Source organism: Schistocerca nitens, unplaced genomic scaffold (assembly GCF_023898315.1).
Source record: "Schistocerca nitens isolate TAMUIC-IGC-003100 unplaced genomic scaffold, iqSchNite1.1 HiC_scaffold_340, whole genome shotgun sequence".
Taxonomy (NCBI): Eukaryota; Metazoa; Arthropoda; class Insecta; order Orthoptera; family Acrididae; genus Schistocerca; species Schistocerca nitens.
Genome location: NW_026045874.1, coordinates 2,408,738 through 2,432,915, shown reverse-complemented (window position 1 = coordinate 2,432,915; position 24,178 = coordinate 2,408,738). Strand labels below are relative to the sequence as shown.

General features: G+C 42.2%; 1 protein-coding gene across 1 annotated transcript in view; it reads left to right on the top strand.

Moving 5' to 3' along the window:
• The window catches only part of LOC126227755 (poly [ADP-ribose] polymerase tankyrase-1-like), a 220,188-nt gene extending 197,949 nt beyond the window's left edge, over positions 1-22,239 (top strand). Inside the window, exons 3-4 of the mRNA XM_049942242.1 lie at positions 9,372-9,469; positions 21,696-22,239. Of these exons, the coding sequence (XP_049798199.1) occupies positions 9,372-9,469; positions 21,696-22,176 (579 nt within the window). The 3' untranslated portion in view covers positions 22,177-22,239. The remainder of the gene's footprint in view (positions 1-9,371; positions 9,470-21,695) is intronic.
• Positions 22,240-24,178: the final 1,939 nt, after the last annotated feature.

Sequence of the window (24,178 nt, the reverse complement as noted above, 5' to 3'; positions counted from 1 at the left end):
CAAAATATGTTACGTAACACCAGGGGGAGGTGGGCGGTGTCACACAAATGTGACCACCTGTGACAAGGAGGCGAGAGCTCCGAACATCACGAAATTCGTGTCACGTAATTTAAGGACGGCCGCTTAGGGAAGATACTGCTTGCGATAATAGGTTCGTTTGAGCAGTTACCAGAGAGCGCCAGACAACAGGCTGTACTGCGCATGCGCAGCTACGATGACGTAGACAGCCCGTGCTTGGTGCTTGCTCTGCTCGTACGCTTTCCGTCGCTTTTCTGTGTGGAATTTCGTGCGTGGTGGGGCGACACCTGACCAAGTGCAGCCCTGTGGCATGTTGTTGAGAGGACATACAGAGTTGTACTTAGAGCAATTGTTTTATCATATCCCACCCAGATAAAGGGTGCAAATAAGAAAGCAGTTCTTGGCAAAATATCGTATCAAAACTAGACTTCACAGCTCAAAGTACCATAACATTTTGCTATGGGGTGACTTTGACAGTTTCTTTTTAATTCATACTCTGCAATATTATTGTGTAGCATTACCAATCAGGTTTACATCTACACAGCACTGCAAAAAGCTAGTAGGATGGAATACAAATTTCCTGAAGAAAAAAAAAACACAGTTTTTTCTTGTGTAGCTTACATCAGAATGAAGGACAATAAATTTCATGACTATTTCAAAATGTGTACAAAATTAACAAGATTGTGAGGCAAAGAAACTGTACAACTGACAGTTTATATTCTACTCTAGGAATAAATATAAATCCATGTGGGGAGTTAAAACGATAAAACATGGTATGCTGCCACTCTACAATTTAGCACAGAATGGCATTCTATAAATATAAGCTGTAAACAGAAATTAAGAAATAACTTAAGGATTGGAGGAAGTACTAGACAAGTGCCTCGTGATAGAAAAACATTGTTTTACTAGAAGGCAGATTTGCAAAACTCTGCTACAGCTGCCAGTATATTTGAAACAAAAGCCGGCCAGGGTGGCCGAGCGGTTCTAGGCGCTACAGTCCGGAACCGCGCGACCGCTACGGTCGCAGGTTCGAATCCTGCCTCGGGCATGGATATGTGTGATGTCTTTAGGTTAGTTACGTTTAAGTAGTTCTTAGTTCTAGGGGACTGATGACCTCTGATGTTAAGTCCCATAGTGCTCAGAGCCATTTGAACCATTTTTTAAACAAAGTATTTAGTTCAAAACTACTGACCAAATTTGCTACTTAGTCAGCTTCAAGTAAATGTTTACGTATGTTTGTACGTATTAGGAGATCTTACAGTGACACAAAAGGAAAAGGACATCAGAGACTACTCCAGCAGCATCGGAATTTCATGAACCATACTAAAATGCTTCATTCCGCTCTAATTGCACATTTATATGTCCAGATGCACTCTGAAGTACCTAATAGGCCTATTCAGCTTTTCTACGTGGTTTTCGTGCTACCAATTTTTTTGGCGTACCAGTACTGTGTTATCTCAGTTTTGGTTCTTTATTATGCTATAATGCCATTCGTGCCAATAAATTAAAATATGCACTTGGAACTGAACGAAGTCGAAACTAACAAACAGATAGGAATGAAACACTTTGTTTCAAATAAATTGACTGCCTCAGCGGAAAAGATTAATGGAAGCAAATTTCTCTAGCAAACCGACACAAATAACTACATTAAAATGATTAATGGTTGATTGCTATTAACTTGAAAGTATTATAAAATGAGAAATTTGAAACTACTAACTTATTTTACTCTTTCACAATTATGGGGATGTATATTTATTCACTTGATGACACCTGGGCAGAGAAATCTGTTTTGTTGTCATTCAGTGTGGGAGCTATAAACGAAGAGAGAATAGCAATATCTCGAATCATATACACGGGTTACGTGGAAAGTGACCCCCCACTATAACTCAGATTGCACAGTGCATGCGCGAATCTGGCAGCTTGGACGCGGCAGAAATTTTTTTCCAGTTAGCATCTGGTTACTTCCTGCTACTGCTCATACGGGAAACAGCCAGGCTTCAAGTTGCCAGAAGCGGGACGAAGGCACTGCTCGTACCCGAATTCAGCTCTGCGCATGCGCACGAGGCCGCTAGCAACTGCTCAAACGAACCTAATATCTCGGTTGGCGGTCGACAGTGTTGAGCAGTATGAAAAGCCTTTCGAATATAGTGAGGCTGAAGCTGCTTTTTCACCGGCGTCTCTACTTTTCAATATGGCAAGTTGCATGTGCCGCTAGTAAGGAAGTTTGAGAGGGCGTCTTGGCAAAAACTACGGCAGTCTCCAGAATGATATTTTCACTCTGCAGCAGAGTGTGCGCTGATATGAAACTTCCTGGGAGACTACAAATGTGTGCCAGACCGAGACTCGAACTCGGGACCTTTGCCTTTCGCGGGCAAGTGCTCTACCGGCTGAGCTACCCAAGCACGACTCACGCCCCGTCCACACAGCTTTACTTCCGCCATTACTTCGTCTCCTACTTTCCAAACTTCACAGAAGCGAACCTGCAGATCTAGCACTCCTGGAAGAAAGGATATTGCAGAGAGATGGCTTAGGACGGTATTACGCTATCAAATTTCTTTGTCACATATATTTGTTAAAAATCTTTGTCAAACATATTTGATGGTGTAATAGGAACTTTGTCAAATGTCGTCCAATATTTGATCAAATCTAGGGCCTCGCTGTAGATTTGATCAAAGAAGTCGGTTGTCTTCTGTTCACTGCAATGTGACATGTTACCACATGGAGCGCTAGCATCGCTGCAGCCTTCTGTCGTCTGTAGTGTTTTTATAAACATTGTCGGTAAATACAATTGGTGTGTGCCGACAACTACAAAATTAATAGGGATGTATGAAGCTGATGAGGCGCTTTACAACGTGAGGCACCCTGAATACAAAAATTGATTAAGAAGATTGGTGACCTGACCTGACCTGACCTAACCTAACGTAACCCTCTCCTGTAGCAAGGAATCGGAGTGTTACAGTGAGCCTGTCTTCTGAAGATGTAGCAGTTCTTAACTGAATATTGTGCTTTGTGATATGAGGATACACTTCACTGAGCACATACAGAAATGTATGCTCATCCATTCTTAAGTAACTGATGTACGACTTGACGTCTTCCACTGTAAGCTCACGTAACAAGTTTTGTTCAATGCTTTTATCGTGTCGTCGTAAAACCCACCGAGATTAGATTAGTTTTTCGTTCAATAGATCTGTGCTGAGGAGATCCTCGTGGATGTGAAACATGTCAATTTTTTAAAAAATCTGAAATAACAATACTAATAGTATGAATAAATACAATCCATCACATGTTTCTATTAAAAATTTCCTCAATGGAGTAGGAGGAGTTGGCCACTAGTAAGCTTTTCAGGCTCCTTTTAAACTGATCTTTATTTGTAAATAAACTTTTTATGTTTGCTGACAAATTATTGAAGCTGAGTGTTCCTGAGTAGTGGACCCCTTTTTGAAGTAAAGTAAGTGCTTTTAAGTCCTTGTGCAGATCATTTTTGTTCCTGGTACTGTATGTATGAACTGAGTTGTTTGTTGGAAAAAGAGATATATTATTCAGGACAAATTTCATTAAGGAGTAAATATACTGAGAGGCAGTGGTTAGTATACCCAGTTCTTTGAAGAGGTTTCTACAGGACGTCCGTGAATTTACTTCACAAATAATACGTATTACACGCTTTTGGACTCTGAAAACTTTTGTTTGACTTCAATATTTACCCCAAAATATTATACTATATGACATTATGGAATGAAAGCAGGCAAAGTATGCAAGCTTTTTCATTTTTATGTTGCCTATGTCTGCTAACACTCTAATTGCAAACACAGATTTGTTAAGGAGTTTCTGTAGTTCTGTGGTGTACTCCTCCCAACTGAATTTATTATCAAGTTGTAGTCCCAGGAATTTAAGAGTGTCAACCGCGTATGTATGGTTCCTGTTTTTCCCCCACTTCTTTTCCGCATGTGCACACAATGCAATTGCGGTACGTGGAACTGCTGCGGTTAATAACAAGTTGTTGTCAGCCATCTTGAACTTTGACGAAAAATTTGATGATAGCGCTACTAGCGCTACGTCAAAGATCTTTGTCAAATATATTTGACGGAATATTTGATCACATCTTTGATCAAATCTATAACAAAGAAATTTGATAGTGTAATACGGGCCTTAGCCACAGCCTGGGGCATGTTTCAAGAATGAGATTTTCACTCTGCAGCGGACTGTGCGCTATATGAAACTTGCTGGCAGGTTAAAACCGTGTGCCAGACCGAGACTCGAACTCGGTACCTTTGCCTTTTGTGGCAAGTGCTCTTCCGACTGAGCTACCCAAGCACGCCTGAGTCGCTAGAGCACTTGCCCGCGTAAGGCAAAGGTCCCGAGTTCGAGTCTCGGTCTGGCACACAGTTTTAATCTGCCAGGAAGTTTCAACGACAGCAGTGTTTCGCAGAAGGAAGAGTCGAGTCGGCTGGTTTCTCAAAAGGACGTTGCGCAACGCCGAGGCCGCACCTCGCCATTTCCGCCAGCGTCCCGAGAGCGGGGTCACGTGACGACACAGCTGCGCCGCTCTCGCGCTGTGCTGGGCAGCCAGGCAGTCGCTAGCGAGGCGTGGCGGAGAGCGCAGTGTTGTGAGTACAGAGCAGGTAACTCACTGTGTGGAGCACAAAACTGTTTCACATATAACTATCATCTCTGGATGTTTTAAGACTCGATGGAGTAAAAACACTTCTCATGTCTGAATACTAGTAAACGGTTTCACAGTGTGTTTTGTTACATTGCATTGCAAATGTTACTACCGATTGTGCGTAACAGGTGCATTCCAAGCCAAAGTTGAGCGACCTTGGCTTCTGGGATTCCTTTGAAATTACGAAGTGTGTAATCGCCGTGTCGCGGCTCTTGTTTAATGTTATTTGGAAAAGATGCAGATCCCGTTTTGTAGATACGGGGTGTTCAAAAAGTCTCTCCGCAGTGCTGTGTCATTGTTAGCTGCGCATGCCGTATGCCGCAGCGAATGTATACCTAAATGAATCTCAGTGAAATACAAGTTATTAATTTATAGAATATTCATTTTTACTCAAAAATGTTCAAATTAAATGCTGAAAGTGTCACCCCTGTTGCTGAATACACAATTCAATTCGTCTAATCATGTTTCCAAACGCAGGCTGTAACATCTCTTCTGTAACAAGAGCAGTGAAAGTGGATATTGCAGTTTTCTATTCGTCGATGGATTTTGGACAGTTTTTATAGACAGTTGCTTTCGCTGCACCCCAGAAGAAAAAGTCAGGTGGTGTTAGGTCAGGCGATCGTGGAGGCCAGAGTCCCTGTGAAATTATCTGATCACCAAAAAGATTAGCAAGCAGTGACATTGGCATCGCCGCGTTGCGATCTGCTGTAGAGTTTCTCATTTTACCGCGTTTTCTGCGTAGTTCTTTAGTTAAAGTAACAGTTTGAAAACTGAAGACGTTAACAGATCGAACACATTGAATGTTATTTTCGACAAAGAAGCTGTACACCCTACGGCATACGAAGCACACGACTGGATTATAGACGAACTCAATCTTACCGACACCGAAACATATGGAATCCAGTGCGACTTTGTTATTGGAACTCTGTTCATGAAATTCAATGATGCGGAAATGTGCGAAAATCTCATAAATCAAAACGGTGGAAAACGCAAGTTTAAATATCGTGATGGAAGCGTTTGCGACGTGACCGTGTGCCATGCGGGTTACGGTATTCGTCAAGTGCGTATTTTCAACCTTCCTTTTGAAATACCAACGGAAATGACTGCTCCTGGTCTCATGCCGTATGGGAATGTGCTTTCAGTGACGAATGAAAAATAAGGCAGTGGTTTCCGCCTACAAGTATACAATGGTGTAAGAAGTGTCCTTATTGAACTAAAACAGCACATCCCGTCCTTTCTCGTCATAGGCGGTTACACGGCTTTTGTATCGTACAGTCCGCAGCTCGTGATCGTGCGGTAGCATTCTCGCTTCCCACGCCCGGGTTTCCAGGTTCGATTCCCGGAGGGGTCAGGGATTTTCTCTGCCTCGTGATGACTGGGTGTTGTGTGCTGTCCTTGGGTTAGTTAGGTTTAAGTAGTTCTAGGGGACTGATGACCTTAGATGTTAAGTCTGATAGTGCTCAGAGCCATATGAACCATTTTTTTATATCGTACAATGGACAGCCACAGACGTGCTCGTACTGCAATGCAACCGACCACTTTCGACAAAATTGTCCTAACAGGCGTCGCCCTGAACAGCTCCCGCTCGGCGGGGATAGCGCACAAAAGCAGAAAAATTCGTATGTCTCTGCAGCGTTGGGTGTTGCTCCGATTCGGCTCTCGTCACTCCCTGTGACAGACGCTGCGTGCGAATCGTCCACGACACCAGAGAACACGGACACTGCCATGGACGTAACAGAAAAAGCCGTCATTCGAGAAAATTCTCTTGGCAATAATGTAACAAATGACATGGTTGTGGCTGACATCCACCCAGAGCCGCCAAATAGTGATGATACTGCATCCGATATAATTCCGAACAACACGCAAAATTCAGAGAGTGGGCGTAGTTCTGCTGCTGCTGCTCCCTCACAAACTCGTCTTTCACGTAAAGACCCCAGTCCATCCCCTAGTAGGAGGTAGATGAGCCATTCACCGAATGAAACCTCAAAAAGGAAACATCGACGCGGCCGTGGAAACGGAAATTCGGATGCAAGTCCTAAATCCAGTGTGATTTGCAGGGGGGGGATTTCCCCCCCCCCCCTCTGCATCAGACCATCCACTTCTCAGGTTTTAGTTCATGCATCCCAACCTGGGATGTTTATTTCCCAAGCACTGGAGTAAAACTTTACATATAATTTAAATTTGTGGAGCCGAACACTGGAAGTTTACTATTAATATGTTTGCTTATTAATTTTGAAAAAGTTATATGTACTAGTTAAGCATTTCAAAACATCTAGAACTAAATGACAACACGACGCACGCCACATTTCCGTAGCACAATGTTGCAAGACGTCGCCCCAGCGAAACGAGGCTTTAGAGCCAGGTCTGTATTGTATGGTGGATGTGATGTGTTACGTACGAAACTAAAACCTGCAATCAGATCCAAACGTCGTGGAAAACTGTGAAGAGGTGTCATCCTGCAGCAAGATAACGCTCGCCCACATTCTGCCAAACGGACAGCCGACGCAATAAACGAGTTGAGATTCGAGGTTCTGGAACATCCACCATACAGTCCAGACCTGGCTCCAAGCGATTCTCACATGTTTGGACCCTTAACGGAAGCACTACAGGGAAGAAGATTTGAAAGTGATGAATACGTCATGCGGTGCAAAATTGGTTACAGATGCAACCGATAAACGTATTTTCTGATGAAATAAAAAAACTCGGAAAACGTCGGGAAAACTGCATTGAAGTCCAGGGAGGTTACGTACAAAAATAACGCATGTTTCAGTTTTCTGTCATCAGAATAAGTACAGCTTTTCACAAATGTGCCTTTACTTTTTGAATTCCCCTCGTATACATATATGTAGATGATTTTGTAAATAAACTTTAACTATAATGTACTTTTAAAGATATAACAAGGGATGGCTTTTCTGATAGTGCATAGGCGTGAATAGTGAGTTTCGGCATTAACATCTATTTATAAATAACTGTTTAACCATGGGTAACGCCACGGTCCAAGCTAGTAACATATATAATTATACTAACCCCCTAAGACATCCCCCCCACTGCTAAAAGCACAAATCGCACACTGCCTAAATCTGACCAACAATACCACGTGACAGTCGTCCCTGTTGCGTCGCCCGAAACAGAAGCAGAACGCCGGCGCGAGGCAACTGTTCGGCATCTAAAAGATTTCTGCTACTCACAAAGTTTTATCCCTAATGGACTTCGTACATTAGTCGTTTTGACGTAACATTCCTTCAGGAAGTTCACCGCAAACATCCTCAATAACATAAATGGATACGATGTTATTTATAACATAACAATAATATAAAATGCGGCACCGCGATTATATACAAAAATTCCCTAGAGCCAGACAATGTCCAAACGTTGCCGAGCGGACGCGCAATTGTGTGTAATATACAAAGGATGAGATTTATCAATATTTACGCCCCTTCAGGGACAGGTAATAGACGAATGCGCGCAGCATTTTTCAATCACGAAGTAGTTCCCTTGTTTGATACTACCCGTCCCACAGTGAACCCCATGCTGCCCGTAATCGCGATGTGATTGATAAGTAAGTGTTCCTCTTGATAAGTATGGAGGTGTGATTACACATGTCAATCACATCGCGATTACGGGCAGCCTCAGGACGTGCGCTAGCAGCGCATGTCGGGTGTTTCAAGCGTCAAATTCGCGTCTCAATATCTCGGGATGTAATGGGAATATTGCGATGCAATCAACGCCATTGTGTATGTGCTTTGTCATGCTATGGATTGCTGAAGAAAAAATATAGGAGGTCCATTTAAAAAAACATAGGTTTGTGTTAAAAAACATGTATGCTTTCGTTTTAGAATGTTTCCAAATATGTACATTCATGGGCACCAGCCCTACATAGATACCGGTGACAGTCGTTTTCCAATAGCTGTTACTGTTCCAGAGATATTTTGGGTGCATAAGATAGCTGGGACACCCTGTATATAAACAGCGTCGATGTCTGGTAAGTGGAGAGTCTCTGGTTCGAATCTCTCTTACAGTAAACCTTTTCTTACTTTTATTTAAGTTCTATTTTTTGTCAAGTAGAAATTATAATGAACAAATATTGAATTAAAATTTTCTAAAAAAAAAATAAGATGGATAGAGCATGTGCCATGTAAGCAGGAGATCCCAAGTTCGAGTCCCGGTCGGGGCACACATTTTCACCTGTCCCCGTTGATATATATCAACGCCCGTCGGCAGCTGACAGTATTAATATGATTCTAATTTTGTTTCAGAACTGTCCACAATGGCAGCTGCCAAAGAGATGCAGGAGGCTGCGGCCGTAGGCAGGGGGGACAGTGAGGAGGTGACGCTGGTGGCGGGCGACACGCATCTCCATGCAGGCGGGAGCCCCGTGTTGGCCTCCACGTTCCAGCACGACACACTGGAGGCCAGCGGCGGAGAGGTCACGGTCCCCGACGTGGAGGGTCCAGCACTCCGGGAGCTGCCGGTCTACGTGTATTCCCTCCGGGCCCCCCGGCTGTCCAGTATGGCCGCCCTACTGGAAGCTGCGGACACCGACTGTGTCCCCGGGCTGAAGGGAGGCTGTGAGCGGGAGCTGGCCGCTCAGCTGACAGTGGAGAACGCGGCAGCCACAGCGGTGCTGGCAGTCGGTCACTCGTGTCTCAGTCTCACAGAGGCCGCTGTCGCCTTCATAAAGGCCAACTTGCAGGTGTTAGCCACACAGGGCTGGGCCGATGCAGTCCTCAACCACCCTGATGAAGTGGTCGAAGTGAGTCGGCTGCTCGGTGAGCCGTCGGCAGAATACAGGTAAGCACGGCGTAACATGAAACTTCCTGGCAGATTAAAACTGTGTGCCTCACCAAGACTCCAACTCGGGCAAGTGCTCTACCGACTGAGCTACCCGAGCACGACTCACGCCCCGTCCCCACAGCTTTACTTCTACCAGTACCTCGTCTCCTACCTTCCAAACTTTACAGAGGCTCTCCTGCGAACCTTGCAGAACTAACACTCCTGGAAGAAAGGATATTGCGGAGATACGGCTTAGCCACAACCTGGGGTATGTTCCCGGAATGAGATCCTTTCTTTCAGGAGTGCTAGTTCTGCAAGGTTCGCAGGAGTGCCTCTGTAAAGTTTGGAAGTTAGGAGACGAGGAACTGTCAGAAGTAAAGATATGACGATGCGGTGTGAGTCGTGCTTGGGTAACTCAGTTGGTAGAGCACTTGCCCGCGAAAGACAAAGGTCCCGAGTTCGACTCTCGGTCCGGCACACAGTCTTAATCTGCCAGGAATTTTCATATCAGCGCACACTCCGCTGCAGAGTGAAAATCTCATTCTGACAGCATAATATGCTCACCTGCTTTTCCCACTCCTATATTTGTGTGTGTGTATTGTTCAGGAATATATATATATATATATATATATATATATATATATATATATATATATGTGTGTGTGTGTGTGTATAATGTGTGTGTTTTATTGTACGTACAAACCCGGACTGACAGCCTAAATGTGGCACTGAACTCAAAGCCACTTCGCTTGCACGAAACTGAAGAGAATGCTGTGTTTCTGGAAACGGATCTTATTCATAAGCAAATAAATAAGCAAACCAATAGTTTCACGCTCAATAGACATGATCAGTGCGAACTGTTCGAGAAAAAAAACGTAACTGTATAAAAAAAGTAATGTCGACCTGTATAACACTGCAACCTGAAACACACGAAAATTTCTCCACTGACGTACGGCTCTGGTAAAATAAAGAAACTGACAGAACCTACATTGCGCAAAGGAAACGAAACAATCACATATTATGAATCTCACCTGCAAAATGAAGCACTGGCAGAAACGGCAACACAGCAAGACTCAGAAACAACTGAAAAAATCCTGCTTAAAACTAACTATAGTTGGTCCAGGGAAATTGGGTTGACAATCTTGACAGAGTGAGCCAATGAAACACATGACTTAACAATGAAATGAATACCCCTAGCTCCATACAGGCGTTGATATGTCAACGGGTACAGTTGAAAATGTGTTCCCCGGAGGGACTCGAACCCGGGATCCCCTGCATACATGGCAGATGCTCTATCCATCTGAGCCACCGAAGACACAGAGGATAGTGCGGCTGCAGGGATTTATCTCTGGCACGCCTCCCGTGAGACCCACATTCCCAACTTATTGTCCCACACTATATTCATAGTGCCCCTGCCCATTATACTCATTACTCGCGGCTTGTTGCCGATTCCCGTAAGAGTTCGGGCACTGTTTGTGCATCCGCACAGAAGAAGATGGTCAAATGGCCTGTGAGCCTTAACTATATATATATGACTTAACCTTTAAGTACAGAAATTTCAGTTAGGAGGGAACCTGTCAAAGAAACCAGTTATAACCTCTAATATGAAAATTCATTTACTAACTTCCATGGTACCGTAAATTAAGTCAGAAGATCAATCAATAGAATAATTATCAAAAACTAGACTGTGACGATGGGGAAGTGGATCAACAACACAAGCCTAGAAAAATAAAAATAAACCTTGTATCTCATCAAATAATACCTTGCTCTTCGTTTCAAAACATTTTTTATGTCCGTATGCTATCCAGCCTTTGTTCTGAGTCATCATTCCTCCTCGTAATAAATCTCCAGTTCACACAGGTCCAAAAGTGTGTCCATGCATTACACTGCACACTCAACGAACCCCGCAGCTATCCACTACTGACTTTCAAAGATTCTACGACTCCACTGTGCTGCCATCGCAGACACAGATACCGTTGCCTAACAACTACTTCTCTGACCATATTCCTTCAAATACAACAATTTCCTTTACAAATATTAACACATTCAATAACGCCATCAAAAAATAGCCACCTTGCACCATTCTCCTAGGTAATTAGAAGAAACCGTAATTTTACGTAAGAAAATAAGACTGAAAATTATATTTACTAGAACAACTTCAAATTTGTAAGCATCCTGTTAGAGAGACGGTAACATTTTGAACTATCAGTTGTAATACGCGAGTGAGCACTCCCTTGCTGGCTTTAAAATACCGCTCGCGGACACGTAAGACGTGTTTACCGATCTACGCTAACATTGGCGAATGCGCGCCGTTTTCTTCAAAATATTTTTCTCTCTATTGTTGACCTACTGACATTTCATATTACTGGGTTTCGTTTTTCATGGCTTTTTCATCACATGTTCCTACAGTTGGCATTCCGAAAAGAAAAACTGAATTAGTACAGTTAAGCAGAAGATTCTCATTTTTTATGTTGTACCTTTATCCATTTTATTCTTTCCTCCACTTTTCCGAAACAGAAGCAATTTTTTATAATAGAATTCTTATCTTCTACACATTACATTTACGTGCAGTCTCACTCTGTTGCATACATGTTTCACAGATAATTTTGTATTTAATGCATACCTCTAAGAGTATTGCTTATCACTAGTCGTCTATAAGAGATTGTCATTTTGCTTTAATGTAAAATTACGTTAATTGCTACCAGCAAGACGCAGTATATACCGCCTGCTGTATTCCAATTTTTCCTTATTGCTTAAGCTTCCGTAGTGTTAAGCGCAAGTTTCTCTTTTTAGTGACGTTGTCTTTGCTCCTTACCCATGTATTTGTAACAGTGGTGCTTTGTAAATAGAACTCTCTTCTGCACGCTGAATTTACATACAGTATTGCTCTGTCAGCAAATGTGTTAGAGATTTTATGCGTAATGTATATCTATAAATTTATCGCTTGTTAGTAGCCTGGTAGTGGAAATTTTCATTCTTACTTTAATGTAAAATGCTGTTACTGAACGCAATCCAAGTGTACTTCTTACGCGCATGTATTTAGCACCCTCCGCACCCCAAATTTTCCTCATCGATTGAGCCTGTACTTGTGAACAGTTGACCTTTCTCTGACATGCTGAATACTTAGGTTACCAAATATTTTATCCTTTGGACTCACGTTATAATTTTATATAGACAAGAGCCTTTACCAATGGGCGAATACATTTGTGCATTTATTCTGACATAAGCTGAATTTATTCTGGCTGCTGTCCCTAAGCCATGGTATGTGATGTTTCTCGTTTTCACATCAATTATGTATTAGGCAATAGCCGCTCAGCTTCAGCTAATGTAATTTACCACCCTGTGGTGTAACTATTGAGTACACTTACCTTACAAATATTTCGCGATTATTGATATTTTGTTAGATACGTAAAAATAGTTTGTAACCGTTTGTATACGTTTATAGGACCGACTTATTCTGAAGAAGATTTTTTAGAAATATCGTAACCTGGACCAAGGGCTAAATAAACCTTTGGTTTGAAACTCGGTGGCTGATTTTTATTCCCACCTCTTCTATTCTTAGTGATGTACATCAGATTCTTGTTGTTACTGATGACATAAGATCATTCTCTGCTCAATACTTCACACACTTTTGGTGCCTTCTTCACACCCTGCCCTCCCAAACTTAAATTGATTTACTTTTAAAATGCTACAGATGCGTAAAATTTCAATAATAATAAAAATAAAATATTTAACTGTTCCAGTATAAGCACAATTTCACATCATACATTAATACAATGCTTTTTTGTTGTATGCTTAACATCAATTCCTCTTAGAATTCAGCATTCACGCCGCCTGTATGCGCATTAATAGGAAGCTCATAAAACGGCTTACACTCCACAGTATCATAAATTGCAAACATTCTTCATCACACACACACACACACACACACACCACCACCACCACCACCACCACCACCATTATGTCGTAGGGATGGTAGAAGATCGAAAAAGTAAATGTAATTGGCTACACTAGATTTAGTCGTGCTCAGTGAAGTGAAAGACGAATAACGGAATATATGAACAGGATGAGAGAGTTGTATCATGAAAGGTTAGGTATGAATAGGAAGATATGGCAAACAGTGAATTATTGTGATTTGTCATCACAATCTCCAAACCGATGTCAACAATAATGCAACATCACGTCGGAAAGTTTAGTGAAGGAAGAATATATGACAACAATTGACAGCTAACTTCGTATATAAAAAGCGATTAATATATAATAATCACGCGGTATTGGAATGTTGTAGTAAGGGAAAGTTGGAAGACAGAGTAACGAAACAATATGGGGTCGCTGGCAAGAAATGCACTGCTCAGGAATAAAATCAGAAGAATCCTTTTCCACCTCGCCATCTCAGGGTGTGGATCACCCCGGTCGCACTGGCGTAGTTTGGCGTAGCAACCAGACTCAGTAACGACACATAGTATGCATACCAGATTCTCCACCCACTGTAGATGATGTTTCTGGCTGTTTCAGCAACAGATTTAGACTGGCGAATTCCCCTCCTGAATTTCTGGGACGGTGGGTGTTCAGTCTCTTTACTGTAGCGTGTGATTTTTACCCACCGTCCTTAGTTATTTGTCGTATGTATTCCAATCTCTATCTTGTTGTTGTTCTCGTTAACATCTCCCTGTCGTACCATTCCATTGCAGTCTCTCTCTCCCTATTGTGTTTATCCTTCATGCCACTGAAATCTCCGTCTTTCCCTGTTGTTTTTACCCTCCACAGCTCCCTGAAGCACCATACAATTCCAATCTGTCTTCCCCTGTTTATTATCCTTTACAGCTTTCTGTAGTACAGTGCAAGTTATTCGCTGATGTCTTCGCACAAGTCCTATCATCCTATAGCTTTTTCATGTTACTGTTTTCCACATATTGCTGTTCTCAGCTATTCTGCAGAGATCTTACAGTTCCTCTCTTACGAATTTACCTAATTTTCAAAGTCCTTCTATAGCACCCCATTTTGAATGCAATCATTCTCACAATCCGTGATGCATTTTAATACAATACTGTGTTCCAAACATACATTCTCAGATATTTCTTCCCCAAATTAAGACTTACGTTCGGTACTAGAGGCCTTGTGTTTCGATGAATGCCCTATTTTCCTGTGCTACATTACTTTTTGTAACAACATTGCTTCGTCTCTTACGTCTGTTTGCTTCCAGTGTAGTAGAATCCCCTCAATTCGTCTACTTTGTGGCCCCTAATTTTAATGTTAAATTTGCCGTCAATGTTATTTCTCGTACCGCCAATACTTCACTCTTCCCTTCGTTTATAAATCCTAATCCTAAGCGAATCGTATCAGCGGAAACCTTTCACTTAGTATTTTAATTCCATTCCTGGAACTTTCTTCTGTTCCACCATCGATCATTGATGTTCACTTTAAACAACTGGGAAGAACCACTGCATCCCTGTCTTGCACTTTTTTAATCCCAGTACTTCTTTCTTCCGTTCTTATTTCTCCCTGTTGACTATCGTGCATACAATATTGTATATTACCTGACTTTCCCTATATCTTATAATTAGGTTTCTTTGAGAATTTCGTATGTGTTTCACCATTTTACTTTGTCAAAGGCTTTTTAAATGTAGACAGATAAAATGAAGGTTCCTTGCTTTTTAACTCTTACCTCCATTATCAAGTCCAATGTCGTATCTACCTCTCTGGGTTTTTTACCTTTCCTAAACCCAAACTCGTTATCCTCTACTATATATCTAGCTTTCTTGTCCATTCTTCTGTATATTGTTGTCAGTAATTCCTATAAATGAGCTGTTTACCTCATTGTGCCAAACATGTCGCACATTGTGGTCCTTGCTCGCTTCTGGAGCGTCTGGATGATATTTTTCTGAAAGTTATGTTTCCAATCCGTCTTCCATTTCTCCGTCTATCACGTCATCTAACAGTTTCTCCCCCTCATAGAGGTGTCCAATGTACTATTTCCATCCATCCTTTCTCTTCTCTGTGTGTACTAATGGAATTCCTTTCTAATTATTAATTTGTTGAAACATTCACTTTTAATTTCACAAAAGGGTGTTTCGAGTTTGCTTTGTGCTGAAACTGCCCTTTCTACTTATTTTTCGATTTCATATAATTTTTCCTTCTTCTATTTTGCTTTCTTTGTCGTGGGCTACCTATAGATTTCATTCCTTAGCGGGTTATACCACTGTTGTCTTGTCTTTTCGTGAATATTGTTATATTTTCTTCTTTTGTCAATCAATTTCAGTGGACTTCACATTCGCCAGCATTTCTTCAGTTCCTTTCCTTGTACCTGCCATCTTCTGTGATTTCTGCTTTTAGAGATGTCCACCCTTGTTCAACTGAATTTCTAGTTTCGGTATTCGTTGTCGCATTATCTTAAGTTTCGTTGAACTTCCGATTCGCGTTTTACTCCTCACTACTGCAGAGTCCCATTCATTTGCAAACTGAATCCTCTTGACGGTTTCGTTAAGCTCCAGTTCACTCATTATCACAATAAAAATGTCATCAGAGTCTACATCTCCTCCCACATATTCCTCACAATTCAGTATCTGATTTCAGAATCTGTCTGGCCATGATGTAATCCAACAGGTATTCTCCTCTGTCTCCAGGCCTTTGCCAAGTATACCTCCAACTCTACGAACAGCCCAAAACACTGAGGCACTGAACAGCTCATATGGATGTCCCAGTGTAGAGAATGTAGACTTCCGGTACCTGCACCATCCTGAAAATCTGTTGGAATGGAGCAGCGATTGGGGGGGGGGGGGTGTTCTCGCACACCGACTGGTGTGGAGAATGAGCTGCTAATTTTAATTAGTAGTTAGTAATTAGCAGAGTAGGTCCCAGAAAATGCACTTCAGTGATGAGAGTATGTGGTAAGTTATCATAATTAAATATCACTGATCGTTACCATTGCTGTTACTGTCCAATATCATTATGACACACAAAAAGAAAATGGCGTATGGTATCGTTGGCCAGTTTACCCCCTCAAGGGAATTTCGGCCGCCAAGTGTAAGCCTTATTTCATTCGACGCCACATTGGGCGACTTGCGCACCGGTGATGCGGATGAAATGATAACAGAACAGCCAGTCCACGAGTGGAGAAAATCTCCAACCTGGCCAAGAATCCAACCCAGGCCCACTTAAATGGGAGGTAAGCACAGTACCACCCATCTGAGCAGGCGAGCTGACACACAAAAATCTCTGTATCTATGAATATAATATGAATGAGTCACAGACGTGGTAGTAGCACTGTGTAGGGGGGGGGGTGGTATGAATTGTAATAACGTAGGCTCAGTCATGGGTCTAGTGGGTGGTAGACTTAGATTTATCGGTAGAATACTAGGGAAATAAAATCAGTCTACAAAGGCAATTCCTTGCAATCACTTGTGTAGCCCATCCTACAATATGGCTCAAGTATGCAGGACCCATACCAATACGGCTAACGGGAGGTGTTGAATGTATACAGAGCACGGTAGTATGAAAGGTCACAGGTCTGTTTCATCTATGGGGAAGTGTGAAACTAAATTGGCACACTCCTGAGGACAGTTTGTGTCTTTCCTGAGCAAGCCTACTTACAGAGTTTATAGATCCGGCTTTAAACTATAATCCTGAGAATATACTCCAGTCTTCTATGTTCCACTGCAGTAGGGATCTTGAAGAAAAGATTAATCACCACACACACACACACACACACTTAAAAATGACTTCTCAAACTCCAAACGTTAACGAAATGGGAAAAGCCATAAGTGGTACACTGGGATGTATCCTCTGCCACGCGCTCCACACTGATTTGCAAGGTATACATGTAGATGTAGGTGAAGCATACCAAAGCTTCTGATTCCACATGTTAGGGACTGATTCACTCACAGTTCTATGCTGTTTCAACTGGACTTTCACACAGGTCTGCTTTCTGTGGTCTACAATGAAATACCATCATAGTTAGCAGGCCCAGATCTAGGGGAAATGGTGGGCAAGCCAGAGAATCTGCCCGAGGCGGCAATTTCATAGGGCGCCAAATTCATAATTTTGAAGAAAAGAAAGCCTTGTTTCACAAACCACCTGGCAGCCAGCTCATGTTGGTCTATCGATTATTTGTATGATTTTAAAACATATCGCTGTTGGTTTTCGAACACATTCTAAGTTGATTTCTGAACGAATAATAAGTTGATTTTTGAATGCGTGCATAGTGTACATGATTCTCTGCCAGGGGAATCCCATTCGAATATAGAACTAAGAAAACTTTCCCGCATACAAAAGGGGACGGTGCTACACGAGCTGAGCCGAATAAACCCGAACGGTTAAATGCCAGTCGCGGTTTATGTGGGTGACTGACTTACGAATGATCAGCTTTGTTGTAATTACTTGCGAAATCCATAAATTCAGACTACCAGAGTGGAGATGAATGACTAATGGGAATTACAGGTAAGAAAGGTTACATATTAATCCTCAGTGTTTCCAAGAAAATGAAATTTTGGAAGAAAATTTTTACCAGGTCGCTAAACCACTAAGGGCCGCTTGAACAGTCCCCGGTTAGCATCCGCTTAAGTTCTGTTCTCGAAATAGCGCGGAAAACACGTTGTACGAACGCGTAATAACACCTAACTGGAGAATAAACGTGAAGTTCACCGGAGGAGGAGGAGGAGGATATTAGTGTTTAACGTCCCGTCAACAACGAGGTCATTAGAGACGGAGCGCAAGCTCGGGTGAAGGAAGGATGGGGAAGGAAATCGGCCGTGCCCTTTCAAAGGAACCATCCCGGCATTTGCCTGAAGCGATTTAGGGAGAAGTTCACCGGAGAATACGTTTTGCTGGTGGTAGCAATAGTTATCGAATTACTGACAAGATTGATTGTCAGAACGAGAAAGGGGAAGCAATGGGGACATCACACACATTATATGGAAGAATATGACGATTCAAAATTAATGTAAAAAATTCCGTACAACTACTTTTCGATCTCATGCTTGAGAAACAGGAGCCTTTGAACGAAATGTGAAACTGTTTCCTAACTTAAAACTTTTTGCCTGTAGTAGTCCTATTAGGCATTTAGTATTTTGGAACAATGTCTTGAAAGGAGGATATAAGACGAACATCAACAAAACCAAAACTATTATAACGGAATATAGTTGAATCAAATCAGGTCGTGTTGAGGAACTAGATTAGGAGATGACAAAGTAGTAGATGAGTTTTGCTATTTGGGGAGCAAAATAACTGATGATGGTCGAAGTACAGAGGATGTAAAATGTAGGCTGGCAATGGCAAGGAAAGATTTTTTGAAAAAGAGAAATTTGTTAACATTGAGTATAGATTTAAGTGCCAGGAAGTGTTTTCTGAAAGTATTTGTATGGAGTGAAACATGGACGATAAATAGTTTGGAAAGGAAGAGAATAGAAGCTTTCGAAATGCAGTGTTACAGAAGAATGCTGAAGATTAGATGGATAGATCACATAACTAATGAGGAAGTATTGAATAGAATTGGGAGAAGAGGAATTTGTGGCACAGCTCGACCAGAAGAACGGATCTGTTGGAAGGACACCTTCTGAGGTATCAAGGGATCACAAATTTAGTATCGGAGGGCAGTGCGGAGGGTAAAAATGGTAGGAGACAGAGAGATGAATACACTAAGTAGATTTGGATGTAGATTGCAGTAGGTACTGGGAGGTGAAGAAACTTGCACAGTATAGAGCAGCATGGAGAGCTGCAGCAAACTGTTCTCAGAACTGAAGACGACGACGACAACAACAGCAATACTGGTACTTTGTGAACTATATTCTGTCATGATATTTATGTAAATGAGTTGTACAAAAATTACTATTTGTACCAAAACAGTCTCACGTATTTGGCGTGTATTACAATTGCTGCAATATTTGAAATGTCTATTTCGTTTTATCTAGCGTACAGTGCCTAAATATATGTACTCATATCGAGAAACCATATCAGTCTTTCGTACTATTCATATCAACAGCTTTTTTAGTATTAGACAACGACATTTAGATTTACCACGTAGCAAACCTTTGCCGAAATTTGATGAGGTAATAGATCCTTTCGTAGGGAGGAAAGCATGCCGTGTAAAGCTGCGGCAAGATGAGAGAGACAAAAAGATGTTGGGACCTACAGATTGAAGAAATGTGTACTGTCTTGCTTGTCTCTCGTCTTGACTGGTTTTACATTTCCCGTATTTATTTTTGTCACACAAAACAGAGAGTTATTAGATAATAGGTAACAAAGAGTGCAAATTTCTCTGAGGAGTTTGTATTCTCCCGGTTGCAGATAACCTCATCCAGTATTACTTTTGAGTTTTTTAAGGGGGGCACGATGTCAAACCTGCCGACAGGGAGCTGGAGAGGCTCCACACGACATTTTAATTTCCACTGTCCTGAATAGATGTCTGATGGATTTCATTATAAAATATACACGTCTGAACTCCGCTGAGTGAATACAGTGACGTGCGATAGAAGAATGCTGTGTGAAGAGGTGTGGCATTACACTTTGGCATACTTAAGACCAAATAACATATTTTACATTTCCTCGAACATATGTGTTTGATATTTAAAAGCTCTTCAGAAAGATGTGCGCTACAAAATGAGCATATTTTTTAAAAATTGATTTTTTAATATTTGATGTCCCATCTTAAACGCTTGGAGAGGGGCGGATGGGGGCGATGGCAACTATAAAGTTTCAAGCTTTTGCCCCAGTTCCGAAATATCATAGATCCGGGGCTAATTGCTAGTACCCTAAATCAGACTGGTTTCACGTGAGTCAGTGTACACACCAGAAACAGCCAATGGAGCACAACCTCCACCATGGCCACACCTGGTAAAGCACTCTGGCGATCAGAACAACTTCCAGGTTATAAAACTGTGTATAGTCGTTCATAATTCACGTTTTCAATCTCGTCATTGCATAGAAAAGGATAGGGAATGTAACACGTAAATCTTCAGAAAGTTGAGATTCATCTTGAGTATGTGACACATCTTTGTAGAGATCTATTTTCAGTTGGCAGAGTAGCACCACTATCTGTGTCCATTTAGCATTTATCGAAAATAAAGTATCTGGAAGCGAATATTAGATTGATTAGCTGTAATAACTTCATTGACAGAATTAAAAAGAGTACATTGTTCCTGTCCACTTGATGTTTGTAGAAATATTGCCATGTTTTATGTAACAGCGCATGCAAGTCACAGTTTGCAGTAACAGAAAATAGCTGTTATGGGCTAGAGTGATGATAGTGATCTTGTAATACGAAAGTGATGCTATGGATTTCTCAGTACTTGCATCAGTGGTATGAGGTAGACGTTGTGTTCACAAAGCTGATGTCTGCTTAGAGGAAGATTAGATATATAATGATAATCTAGCAAAGTGCATGAAGCATAAATTTAGTCTGAGACTGCAAGTTTTGCAGTACCCAGCAGACATGTGGTGCACACAAGAATTTAATTACAGGTTTGTGTTTTGTTTGTTTTCGTGTGTGTGTTTGTTTGTTTTCGTGTGTGCATTTGTTTGTTTTCGTGTGTGTGTGTGTCTGTTTGTTTGTTAGTGCGTGTGTGTGTGTCTGTTTGTTTGTTTGTGCGTGTGTGTGTGTGTTTGTTTTCGTGTTAGTGTGTGTGTGTGTGTGTGTTTGTTTTCGTGTGTGTGTGTGTGTGTGTGTGTGTGTGTGTGTGTGTGTGTGTGTGTGTTTGTTGGTGGTTTTCCTAATGTTTCGACAAATTCATGTTTTGTGTGAAGGAGAAACTTTTTCTATGGCTATGGGGAGGCTATGTTACGAAATTTGGCAGTAACTGGACTGAAATCTTTTGGCTCCTTCTAAGGAAATTGTTTAAATACATGGAGACGTGATTTTTTTGACGTGTTACCGACAATAGTTTTAGGAGGATTGCTGCACACACAGATAACTAGTATCTGTAGTATGAAGCATCTGTTACAGTAGAGGTCAACGACTGGTTAGCAATAGCGCTTTAAGGTCGAATAAACTGACTTCTAGATAACAAGGAGAAGCACAGTTTCTTGAGAGACTGATAAGGGAATTTTTAATGGAAAAGGGATGAAGACTTTGATCGTAGGGTAGAAGAGAATCTCTGTACCTTAATATAAACGGTGTTGGACACTCTTTTCTACTGTCTAAGGTGATTATATCTGCATTCAGAATTGTTCGAGTTTTTTGTGTGTGATGGATTTCTTCATTAGGTGAGTGTGTTTTTGTAGTAAACTCTGGGAATATTTCTGTTTGTTGCAGACGCCTTCCCGGAAAGGAGTGTGGCAGGAGGCTGATCGAGGCAGCTAAGGAGGGGGCAGTGGAGGAGCTGAGGGTGCTTCTGGCGGCAGGTGCGAATGTGGAGGCGAGGGACGAGGACATGTGGACTGCCCTGCACTGGGCGGCAGTGAGGGGACACGAGAATGTGGTGAGGTGTCTGGTGGAGGGTGGGGCGGACGTCGAAACCAGAGACAGCAGGGGGAACACACCCATGCACTGGGCTGCATACCGCGGCCACGCGGCTGTGGTACGGCTACTGGCCGCCACCTCTGGTGACCCCAACGCCAAGGACGAGTACCAGTGGACGCCGTTGCACTATGCAGCGAGGCAGGGCCACGCAGAGGTGGCGGCTGTGCTGCTCGATGTGGGGGCCGACAGAGGGGCCTGGGATGATCACGGACAGATACCTCTGTACCTAGCCATGCAGAACAGAGAGCAGCAGCTTGCAGATATGCTATCATGAAGCATGCAGTCCAAAAAATTCTTTTGCTATAACATTTAAACACATCTCTACATTTATTTTGTATAATTTTTCAATGAAGAATGTAAAAAATTAATTCTCCAGTCACTCATTTACATCCACATTTAAGTAGTACATGAAGGTACTCTATTATCAGCGTGTGGGAACTGAGGTTCTGGAAAACGAATTGAAAATACAAGACACTACCTCTGTTTATAAGAAAAAAACTCAAATGCATTTCTGGGCTAAGCTTTGCAGGCGTCAACAAGTACTGAAAAATAAATACTTCACTGCAAATGAAGATAACTACTGCATGGTATGTGGTAACTGAAAAGTACAGGCTGTTTCAAAAAGGGCTTTACAACTTTAAAAACTCATATAAATTTATTGAAAGAAGATGCAGAGTAGAGTTTAGTGTTACTTTATAGGAGAACACATTAAGTTTTCTTAACCTTAAACTAACATCCCTTTGGGAGTCAATTTCTTCCCAAATTCGCTGTAGCATTGCAGGTGTAACTTGATCAGTGGCAGCCTAAATTTTTGCTCTAAGTCCAGGTAGAGAAGCCAGCACAGGTAGTACAAACACGATAACTTTCATGAATCCCCATAAAAATGTCGAGTGGTATGAGGTCTGGGGGACGTGGTATGCCATGCATTTGGCGAATCGCGACCAATCCATTGACTTGGAAAGTGGTCACTGAGAAAATCCCGGACATCAGCCAGGTAGTGGGGGGTTGCACCATCTTGTAGGCTTACTAGGAGGATCTTTTGCGGACATGAAAGGGAAATAATGGTCGAGGAAATAACGCTCACCGACTTCGATTATTGAAACCAAAACACACAGCTAGCACTCTCTGGTCCAACGAAGGCAGCCATCTTTAACGCAACTGCCTCTACTGCTCCGTACAGTGCGTTTCGGCACTAGCGAGCTACGGGAGACAAAATTTGATGTATTTCCCTACCAATTGACACTACAATCACCTCTGTAGGTACTATGAATTAATATGAATTTTCAAAGTTGTAGAGACCTTTCTGAAACAGCATGTATATCAGGCTGGCTTATATCCTGCTACAATATGTGATCGAAAGTATCCGGACACCTGGCTGAAAATTACTTACAAGTTCGTGGCGCCCTACATTGGTAATACTGGAATTCAGTATGGTGTTGGCCCACCCTTAGCCTTGACGACAGCTTCCGTTCTCGCAGGCATACTTCAATCAGCTGCTGGAAGGTTTCTTGGGGAATGGCAGCCCATTCTTCACGGAGTGCTGCACAGAGGAGAGGTATCGATGTAGGTCGGTTAGGCCTGGCATGAAGTCGGCGTTCCAAAACATCCCGAAGGTGTTCTGTAGGATTCAGGTCAGGACTCTGTGCAGGCCAGACCATGGATTATGCCAGGCTGTGCATTATGAACGGGTGCTTGATCATGTTGAAAGATGCAAACTCCATCCCCGAATTGATCTTCAACAGTGGGAAGCAAGAAGGTGCTTAAAACGTCAATGGGCCTGTACTGTGAATAGTGCCACGCAAAACAACAAGGGGTGCAAGCCCCCTCCATGTAAAATACCATCACACCATAACACCACCGACTCCGAATTTTACTGTTGGCACTACACACCCACACCCTGCCACCGGATCGCCACATTGTGTACCAGGATTCGTCACGCCACACAACGTTTTTACACTGTTCAGTCGTCCAGTTTTTACACTTCTTACACCAAGTGAGGCGTTTGGCATTTACCGGCGTGATGGGTGGTTTATGACCAGACGCTCGACCATAAAATCCAAGATTTCTCACCTCATGCCTAACTGTCATAGTACTTGCAGTGGATCCTGATGCTGTTTGTAATTCCTGTGTGATGGTCTGGGTAGATGTCTGCCTATTACACCTTACGACCCTCTTCAACTGTCGGCGGTCCCTGTCAGTCAACAGACGAGGTTGACCTGTACACCTTTGTGCTGTACGTGTCCCTTCAAGTTTCCACTTCACTATCACATAGGAAA